Genomic DNA, 11,315 nt, shown 5'->3' with positions numbered 1-11,315 from the left:
CAGATCACAGCCCATATGGGGATGATCTTTACATTCAGGACTAGGCCAGATCACAGCACATAATGGGGATGATCTTTACATTCAGGACTAGGCCAGATCACAGCCCATATGGGGATGATCTTTACATTCAGGACTAGGCCAGATCACAGCCCATATGGGGATGATCTTTACGTTCAGGACTAGGCCAGATCCCAGCACATAATGGGGATGATCTTTACGTTCAGGACTAGGCCAGATCACAGCCCATATGGGGATGATCTTTATGTTCAGGACTAGGCCAGATCACAGCCCATATGGGGATGATCTTTACATTCAGGACTAGGCCAGATCACAGCACATAATGGGGATGATCTTTACATTCAGGACTAGGCCAGATCCCAGCACATAATGGGGATGATCTTTACATTCAGGACTAGGCCAGATCCCAGCACATAATGGGGATGATCTTTACGTTCAGGACTAGGCCAGATCACAGCCCATATGGGGATGATCTTTACGTTCAGGACTATGGGCTGTTATAATTGGACGTCTTCACCAGTTGAAATAATATAGCTTATTCTGGGCCAGATCAGACTAGTCTTGGTTTGACTTGATCTACAAATGTGGCTTGTAGATCTGCTTTTTTCAAAAAATATTTGTATACATTTGAAAACCAGTGAAACGGGACATTATGCACAATGGGTACTTTTATTTGTGGTACTTTAAGTACATTTTGATACAATACATTTGTTTACTCAAGTAAATGTTGATTTCCGGACTTGTAACAGAGTATTTCTACAGTATTGCTATACTTTTACTAAAGTAGTGAGTATACTTTTTCCACCACTGCCAACATGAAATATAACTGCAGATGAGAGTAGGTCCAGGCATGACCAGAGAGGCCATCTAAAGCCTCCGCATGATTTGTGGATATTGTCCATGCCCTCCCGTCCACTTACGTCGATATGGGTGTCAGGCTGTACTGTAGTACCTAAATTACTCTAAGATGGTCATTACGGCTTGTGTGTGTGTGCGTGCGAGCGGGCGTGTGTGGGAAACTTGAAATTGGACATTCTGCATAGAGTATATCTACTGTATATTGCAGTATTGATGCTTTTACTTAAGTAATAATTAATTTGTGAGTACTTTTCTCCACCGTACGTCACATGGCTGACTCTTATTTCCTGGATGACTGGACACTTCTCTCAGTGTCAGCTGCCAGGTACAGAACGAGTGACATTTACTGCAAATGGACTTGCGCCACCATGGTGAAATTGCCACCTGCATGGATTGGGTTCGTTGCTTTGTTAGAACATGCCTACGGTACAGTAGTTCCCCAGGATAACTGTGACTCCACCAGCCACACAGCCTCCAGCATGTGGCGGAGCATAATGTTCCTGATTTCCTATTCCTAAAGTCGATTATGCACTGTTTTGTCTTTGAGTTTTGTGCCAAGATGTTAAAGGTCATCATAGGTAGTGTTACTGCTGCCATGTCATGGTTTTATTTGTCTGTATTTGTCCTTTTGGGGGCGCTCTGTTCTATGTGTTGTGGGTTTCCAATTATGTGTCTTGGTTGCATCTGTGTTCTGATAATTAAGCTTGTTGGTTACACCTGTTTGTGAGTGAGAGAGGGCAGAAGTCTCATTACATTGAAGGAGAGTGCACTGCAGATCGCAGAGAGAGCTCTGTGCAGAAGGAAGAAAGCAAAGTAGACAAGAAGAAGTAAAGTAAACTATAGGAGAAGTAAAGTGAACAAAGTAAAGTGAACTATAAAATGTAAAGCAGAAGAAAGTTAAGTTAAGTACAATAAATGAAGTAAAGCAAAATGGAGAAAAGAAGAGAAAACAAAAAGGTTTTTCAAGAAAGTCTGAAGGTTCCAAGTCGCCCCCCCCCCCCCCCCCCCCCCCCACACCCATTCATGTGCAAGCAGGCAAAGTGGTCAGTATTGTATTTTGTTTGTGGATCTTATTGTGTTTACTTTAGTCCAGCACCAGACAAGAACTGGATGTGCGCTAGCCACCTACCTTTTATACTAGATCTTATTGTGAAAGTCATGTATTATTGTAGATGTAACTATGAATGTCCCAAGTTAATGTTTTGTTTGTTGTCTCGTTTTGTATGTCAGTTCTACCGTGTTTTACAGCATGGTGTTTTAAGAACATGGTGTTGAATAAACAGCAGTAAAAATAATTCTGAGTCTTGTGCGATGGATGGGCGGCACAGGTAGCCTACCCTCACAAAAAACATGCAGTAATTCTGGTCTCTATACTGCCTCCCCCGCCCTGGGCGCCTAATGGAGGGGAACGGAACCGGTTGGATTAACGTATTCCTTCCCACGCATTACTTCTACCGGGGAAACTCCCCCCTGTCAGGTCAAAAGAAGCAGCTTGGACACCTCATGCACAGAAGGAAGCACAAGGTCAGTCCGTTGCTCTCCCCAGGTGGCAGAGGGAGTGTAGCGCCCTGGATTACATTACATTAGATAGCCTAATTGACATTGGGTGAAAAAGAATGCGTTGCAAAATCGTGGGATAAAAGGTTTGATAAAAAAAATCACCCCTCCCAAAAAGATAATCACATTTTCTACTCTGCAAGTCTTCTACCGGATACAAAAACATCACCATGAATTCAAGGATTCATGGGTTGTGATAGAAAATAAATAATATCTTTGGGTGAACTACTACTTTAATAAAGCATGTTGAAAGTTTAATCGGATGAATACATTATGTCTAATAATAGCAAAGAAGATGAAGAAGACATAAACTAGACAATACATCTATCTCCTATATCACACATTTCAAAACTCAAAGGCATTTATGTCCAGTATAAGCCGAAGTACAAGAACGCCTTGTACAAGGACATAAACACAGTCAGACAACAGGAAAACAGCCATAACATTGTTTACATACAAGACATGCACAGGTGCGTGTGTGCACTACATTGTTCAACACATTTTGGTTACATTTTTAGATTGCTATTTTAGCTTTAGTCATCATAGCTTAGTTATTTTGTTTGTCAGTGAAAAATAGGTAGTCGATGAACATGTTTCTCCATAGTTTTAGTCGACGAAAGCAACACTGGCATGCGTGCGTGCGTGCTTATAAAATACAGTACTTTGTTTATGTTTGCATCGCTCTAACAAATACATTGTTACCTTGGATACTAATCCTATTTACCGCTAAGACCGGATCCATTATTCAAATGTTTCGCCTCAGAGCTGAATCGTTGCTATCGCCCTGTCTCAGAGACAGAGACACAGACACAGGAGACAACTATATTCAACCATTCTTCACAGCAGAAGTGTAATCCGTTTTAGAGCAATACAAAACTACTTTGAAAAGCCGTGGAAACCTGCACCTATACAGAAATGAAATTGTGTACTTCTAAATCTTGTTCTATTTCTCATGGAAAAGGCATTTAAACCTTACTAATCTAATTTAACCTTCCTCTTAAATTACTACTGTTTAATTTCCTAAAACTTCATCTTAAATTACTATCTTCATTTCATGTCTGTTTTCAGGCACATTTTCTTTCCGTTTACATGGTAGAGTTTGACGAAATAGGATTTTTTTTACTTTTTCTTTTTGATTGTCTATGATCAGTACTTTATTTTAGATTATTTATTTATTTTACAAACACATAAAACATAAAACCTACAATACAAACACAAGCAACAACAGCAGAGCACGTATTCATGGACAGACAATTAAGATAGATAAGATAAACAAATAAAAATAAAAATAAATGAAAAAAAAGGGGAAAATCTAATTAAAATGTGAAAATAGTTTACATTATTTACACGACCAAACGCAGCATCATCAACCGTATCATAATGTGTAGTAATACAATAAACAATCAAGAGGGCATTGCCTGACCATGGATCACACCAAGGGACCTGCAACATGACTGAGGAACACGTCCCACTTCAGATCATATTTATCCAACTGATTATTCATCTTAAAGGATAACCTCTCCAAAGCAGCCACAGTACCGAGCTGAGTGAACCATACATGTGCTGGAGGTAAAACCTCAGACTTCCATTCCTTGAATCCAGTCAGCTAGAGGTGCAGGGAGGTGTTTTAGTGGCGATGGATCACCCAGAATAAAGAGAGCCGGTGTATAAGGAATACCCTGGTTTGTGATTTGCATTATATTCTCATGAATAGCACACCATAGCGTCTGTACCCTAGGGCACTCCCATAATACATGAATAAGTGTACCGAGGTCCTCATCACACCTCCAGCAAACCGGACTATCTCTGAGCTTAGCCTTGAACAATCTTCTCGGAGTCCAGTCGACTCTATTCATTATTTTAAATTGAACTAATCTGGTTCTAAGTTCACGGGACATCTTCTTTGAGTTCCGTAGAATCATCTTCCATTCACCGTCAGTAAAGGATTGATTTAAATCAACATCCCAAACACTCTTTACGCTTGAGGGCTGACCTTGGTGTGCTATCATAATTTAATAATATGTTGACGCCTCATGCCCAGTTCCAAATATTGCTAACACTGTTTTCAAAAGGTCAAACTCTGTCGGACTCGGCATATTGGGTGAGCTCTTACATTTGTCAATAGTAAATGCCGAATTTGAAGATATTTCCAGAAGTGATTACGTGGAAGACCATATTGATCAGCAAGTTCTGTGAAACTTTTAAATGTATCTCCCTCATACAAATCCTTCAGAGCCAGAATACCTCTTTCTACCCATAGATTCCAAATGAATGGTCTTCTATCAATAAGGAGTTTGGGATTCAGCCAAATACTGGAAGATGGGTTAAGGTATAAGTTAAATTTGAAAAAAGCGACATTCTCTTCCACACCCAACGTAAGTGGAGAAAAATGGGATGGTCACTAACAACCTCAGGTAGTTGAGCAGTGGTAAAATATACCAAAGGTAGGCTATCAGAGAAGTGGTTCTCTATCTGAGACCACAGTGGGGCTCGTTCAGGAGGGAGAGACCAGTGAGCAGATGTCTCAGGCTGAAAGCATAATGGTAGAGCAGAATATTTGGGATTACGAAATAGGAATTTATTGAATATGCGACTTATCTAAAACAATACAGTGCACACAGACTTACCATTTCTACAAATTTACTTTCAAACTGAACAGATGGCATGCAAAGTCACTATAAATGCCAACCATTTAAACAAATTCAGGGAATGCATATTAAGCCAGGGGTCTTCTAGCCTGGCTTGGCCATACTAATCTCACTAATCTTTTTTGTCACTGGCAGATTCGCGTCTGGCCACTGCGAGGCTAGGGGTCTGGCCACTGCGAGGCTAGGGGTCTTCAATGTCTGGCCACTGCGAGGCTAGGGGTCTTCAACGTTTTTCAGGCCAAGGACCCCTTAGATGAGAGAGAGAGATGAAGCAGGGACCCCCGCACCACTTAGAAAATGGCGTGTCAGATAGATTTCATAGATAGCTCAGTAGACTTGTTTGGCATGCAGCACTGTCACCAGTGTTGTGTTAAGATCTTGTTTGTTGGTTTCTTCTTTTCTATTAATATGTTGGATTCATCTTAATGTGTATTTTCATACATTTAACCACTTAAAACACTCAATACTTTTTAAAATTGTAAGTTGGTCTCTGTACTTGGTCTGCCCCCCCCCCCCCTCCTGTTAAAGGTATTACATATCTGTGTATAGCCACAAAGATCAATCGCTAGGACCTGTAATGAATATTATCGCAGGATTGAGACAACCGATAAGATTAAATTCAATGGAAAGGTCACATTTACATGGTTTGTTGTTGGGATTGTTGTTGTTATGAGGGTATATAATAGCTGCATATACAGGCAGAGTAGACTCGGAACAAGATTTGCATCATTTCTGTAAGCAGTCAGAATTCTCCTCTCATATGCAGTGTGTTACAATGGCAGGCAGTCACGGTGTCTGGTGGATCGCGACACTCACAGAATGCTCCAGCAATTACCTCTTTGCTGTTCCATTCTCTGAGCATTCCACCTGTGCCAGATTGTGTCTGGAACAGGCATAAAGAATAATAATGGCATTCAGCCATCATTATGGATTCAGTTGTGGCCAGACTTGAATGTGCTGTGTCACTGAAGAACCATGGTCCATTTAAAGGTGCAGTGAAATGAAAAATACGTTTTTCACACTTTTAGACCATATCCGTGGTCATTATATGGGCATACCTAACAATGGATGCCAATTTTTTTTGAAAATTCTCATTTCTGTGTGTTTTTATATCAAAGGTCCATAAAAAAACCCCGATTGCATTATTTATTTATTAAAACGAAAACGTGCTGCGTGATGACGTGTAGAGATACACATCGATAAAAGCCAATAACAATGAAGCTCACCCGTTTAATTTCCCATATTTGCGCATCCGTCCATCACAGCTGCTACTGATTACAGAATACTCTGTAATCGTTTTTATTTCCATTCCAGATAACATCCAGACAGTGTATTACTCGCTTTCAACTTAATCATCACGCTAGAATATGTATCTGAAAACATTATATGGAAGAAATAAGCCACATAACAGTAAACTGGTTGTGCTGGCCGACCATATGATTTATAAACAAACAACACCACGCTGTTGCGCATAGCATTAGCCACCGTCCCTAGCTACCGTCCCATCGCCTGAAGGGATGCAACGCTCTGATTGGTTCAGAAACTTCAGACCAGTGTTTCATGTTGAAACACCATTTTCATGTTGTTCACCATTTCCGTTTCACTACACCTTTAACCCATTTTGACCTGAGATCAGATTCTAAAAATGTCTTCTACATCCTGACAGTTTTCTATGTAAATAAAGCTGTTTCTATGTCAGTGGTTCTGCTATTTTTCAATAGCTAAAGCATAACACAATGCTAACACCAAAAGGGGTTCCTGCCCAAAATGGGTTTTAAATGTCATTAAAGCCTCACTATACCTTTTTGTCCAATCTTTATGGTATTGTCATTGTGCTAATACAATATAACTTAATAATAATCTGTTTGGTAGAGTATGTTAATTCAATATAATTTATACAATTAGGGTGGTTGTATTTTGTCTCCCATCTCTTCTAGACATTTAGATCTCTGCAACAAATACACTTGTGCGCAGGTGCGTGAGTCTGTGTGTGAGTGTGTACGCGTGTACCATTGGTTGAGAACCCCTGGTTCAAACCAAAAAGGACCAGTGCTTAGCCGACGTAAATTAGCCAACACTAAAAGGCCCCCCAACCCCCATTTACTCCCCCCCCCCCCCCCCCCCTTTCTGTTCTTTTTCCAGGAGGGTTGACTGGCGACTGAAGAATGACCGGTAAGCTCACCAGCAACGTGACCAACAAGAATGACCCGCGCTCCCTCAACGCCAGAGTCTTCATCGGCAACCTCAACACGGGCCTCGTCAAGAAGAGCGACATCGAGGTGATCTTCGCCAAGTACGGCAAGATCGTGGGCTGCTCCGTGCACAAGGGCTTCGCCTTCGTGCAGTACATGAGCGAGAGGAACGCGCGGGCCGCCGTGGCGTCGGAGAACACACGTGTCATCGCGGGACAGCCTCTCGGTGAGTTGTTGATTTGTTTTGTTTGTTTCGTATGTTGGAGAGTTCTTTCTTTATTTCGTACTTTCATTCGCTCTTTCGTTCTTTCTATTTCTTTCTTTCTGTCTTAAGCCCCATTCACACTGCAGAAGCTAGCTTCTGCTTTAGCTTCGTGGTCCCATGTTATCTCTATGCAGAGCAGCTTTTGCGTTTTGAAGCTTGGAATGAACAGCTTTTTTTTGCGTTTTTTTTTTTTTTCTCCCCAAAACTTTACTTTGGCTGCGTCCAGCCAATCAGAGCACAGCGTGGTTTGAGGAGGCGGAGTTGAGCTCATTTCACAAAACCATTTGCCTCTCCGAGAGCTGTCCAGCACGATTCTCCGCATTTAAAAAAATACTTTTTAAATATGGGCTGTATATGAAATATGAATGGATATTTGGCAAGACCATAGCATATTTATCGATAGAAATGAAAGTTTATATGAGAAACAAGTTGTCGAAGCGGTGAAAACAGGTTGTGTTCCGTGTTCCGTCGCGAGCCAGTTCTAAACCCAGTGGATTGGCACGGTTTCTAGGGAGAAGTGATCCTGCATTCACCCCCCCCCCCCGGTTCTCAACGAAGCTATGGATGGACTACTGACAAGTCCAGAGCGCTATCCGTCGCTGACGCTGATTGTGGACTAAACAGTGCACACACACACGGTTGATAAATTAGCAGATATAGATAGATAGACAAACAACTAAACAATATAGTTCCAACCGGTTGTTGTGTCTGAGTTTTCCCCCAAACTTTCCCAGAGAAGAGGGGAGGAGCAGCCCGCTCTCAGCTCTCTGTGCCGGTCGTCATGTGTGTGTGTGTGTGTGTGTGTGTGTGTCTGTCGGTAGCTATGTTGATTGTTGAAACTTTTGCACCGTCAATCATACCTTTAAAATAAATAATTGTAGCGCTCCTTCCCCCTACTAGTGAATAAGGGCAGAGCCCTGAGTTCCTATAGTTATGGTTTTAAAATACGTAATACGTTTAGATTAATTTACCTCTTGTGTTTCAGGTGTACACCGGTAAGTATTAGCAATTAAGTTAATTCACAGTCCCTGTCTACTGTAAATAACCAACACTGTTATCTTCCTCCAGGAAGGAAGTAATTAGAACGCCAAGTATCTTAATTCCCAGATCAACAGATAAGTATACTTCCACTAATATTGTTACCAAGAAATAGATGTCCAGTCAGCTAAGTATAATAAAATAATAATATTTACTTAGACAAACAAATAAACGGACAATAACATACAAATAGTTCTTTCAAAATGCAAACACAAATGAAACTCAAAAATCACAACCCTAGTTGTAAGCCTTTAAGGTCAGACATAAAAATAATCACACCAACCAGAAAAATACCTGTGGTATAATACTAACTAGTGTAAAACAATGTACTTTTACAAGCCCTATACCCAAAACCCTGTTTTTAGAATCCTATTTTAACCCTAATTTAAATCCTAATTAGACTTTTTAAATGTAATTTAAATCCTATTTTAATACTAATTTAAACCCTATTTTAATGTAACCTCACTACACCCTTAAGATTTAAATATGAAACGACAAAGAACCTTGTTTAGACTAATATAATATTAACCCGGTGGATTACCTTAAATAAAAGAAAAACACTGTTCAACGAACTTTAGATTTCAACCACAAAAACAATGGATCAAAAGACTGGTCAAACTGAAATGTGGGCCCACAACCTTTCACACCTTACACCCTGACGATAAAGAATTAAACACTATTAACCCCCGTTGCAGGCCTGTAGATGCTCGGGTACGTGGTGGCCTAAAACGGAATGGCCCCTTCACTCTCCTGAGCCAGGAAAATAAAAAGGTACCTTTCGTTCGTGTGACGAGTGTCTGTGGGTGATGCAATAGTTCAGAGCTCCTCTCCAGCAGCAGACCGGTCCCGACGTCCCAACGAAAACAACAGCAGAATGTCCTCAGAGCATGCAGGCAGGCAGCTCACCGCAGAAACATCTCTCCTCCTGTCCCGACGTTAGCAGAGACTTGAAGGCTGACGGTCTCTAGCCCAAACACCGTCTCTCTGAGCTAGTGAGACGTGCGGCTAAAAAAAGTCACTTGCCCTCGCTGATTTAGCAAGCACTGAATATCACTTCACACGCAGCATATCACGGTATAAAACGTTGTGTAGACGTTCAGTCCGAGTCCACGCGTGATTACTGCAGCTTCACTGTAGTTGTCGAGCAGACACACACAGAAACTACAGCTAAAAACTATTTTACATCATAAAGTTCAAACTTTAGATCACACAGCAAAACGGACGCAGCCTCTGTGCTCCGCTCTCCTTCTCCCTCTCCTTGATTAGAAATCACAGGCACCTGTACACTCACTGACTCCGGCTCTCTGAAACTACCCAATTCCCCACATCTACCAATCACACTAGGCAAGTTATAATTGACACAATAATGACATCATCATTAATTCAGCTTTGACCAAAATACACAGACCCATAGAAAATAAAAGCACCAGTCAATGTTACAAAATAAAACACAGTTCCACCAGGTTAATACCCACTATATAAATATCCACCGGGTTACACCCTCCCCCTTCTAAATGTCTGAATGCCCTCATTCAACTTAAAAGGTTTCGAGTTTTACCCAAGGGTCTAAACTACTGTTTTGACTCTATTTAGTTTTGCCTATTTTGATAGTGACACCTCTATGCACTATAGTAATAGGTTCATCTCTGGCCTTGCCCGGTTCATCGTAGGTCAGTCTTATAACTGGCTTCACTCTTCTTTTGGTCACAGGCGGCGGTTCAGGAATGTCGCTTTCCGCAGCACTGCTGACGGAATCCTCTTCTATTGCAGACTCGGCTTCAGAATCTGAATCATCATCAGGAGCTGTGTCCTGGTCATCTTCTTCGGCATTGTACTCATCCTCTTCTGCACTGTGGTCATCCTCTTCCACTGTATCCTCTCTTGCAGCTTGAGGTTCCTCATCATCAAGTTCCTCTTCCTCCAAGACGACAGCAGGTCCAGTCATAGACGACCTCTTTTGCAGGATCCCCTCCAAATAGGTTCTGTAAGGTCTATGTGGCCTCTCAATCTCAAACTCTGAGTCTGTCGACACTTGGTCTTCTTCCTGTCCACAGTCAGGATGAGGTGTTGCAGTGGTCGGGTTCTTCCTAGATTCTGCTCTAGTTCTAGGTCTCACAGGTAAGTTGGGTTCACTCTCTACCCTTGGCATTCTCACGAGTTGGCCAATGGGTAAGAGATGGTCTCTGTGTAGTGTTTTAATGCCTCCATTTCCTTCCTCAGGTTTCATACGGTATACAGGTAAGTTAGGCATCTTTCCTATCACCACATAAGGAACTGGACTCCAACGGCTCTGAAGTTTATGCTTCCCTCTGAGTCCCAGGTTCTTCAGCAACACTCTGTCCCCTGGTTCCAAAGTCTGGAAGATGACTCTTTTGTCATAGTTCTTCTTATTCCGCTGGTGAGTTTGGTCTGCAGTGGCAGAAGCTAACTTGAAAGCTCTTTGCAGGTCTTCTTTCAGCTTTGACACATACTTCGAGTGATGACCCCCTTTGTTTCCATCTGGAGACGTCCCAAAACATACATCTACTGGAAGTCTTGCTTCTCTGCCGAACATCAAGAAGTACGGCGAATATCCTGTTGCATCACATTTGGTGCTGTTGTAGGCATGCACTAAATATGGCACATGTTGGCTCCATTGTCGTCTCTTCTCTTGACTCAGAGTGCCTAACATTGACAGTAGGGTTCTGTTAAACCTCTCGGGCTGAGGGTCTCCTTGAGGATGGTATGGGGTTGTTCGAG

The 11,315-nt window shown here is 41.7% G+C and overlaps 1 protein-coding gene across 1 annotated transcript in view; it reads left to right on the top strand.

Moving 5' to 3' along the window:
* Positions 1-7,246: 7,246 nt before the first annotated feature.
* The window catches only part of LOC310867804 (RNA-binding Raly-like protein), a gene marked incomplete at both ends in the record, with an annotated part of 101,425 nt that continues 97,356 nt past the window's right edge, over positions 7,247-11,315 (top strand). The window contains one exon of the mRNA XM_083777940.1: positions 7,247-7,499. Coding sequence (XP_083634066.1) covers positions 7,247-7,499 — 253 coding nt within the window. The remainder of the gene's footprint in view (positions 7,500-11,315) is intronic.

The sequence above is a fragment of the Protomyctophum parallelum genome (genome assembly GCF_964188405.1).
Source record: "Protomyctophum parallelum genome assembly, chromosome: 12".
Lineage (NCBI taxonomy): Eukaryota > Metazoa > Chordata > Actinopteri > Myctophiformes > Myctophidae > Protomyctophum > Protomyctophum parallelum.
Note: the sequence above shows the minus strand (reverse complement) of the source record. Positions and strands in the feature narration are given on the sequence as shown.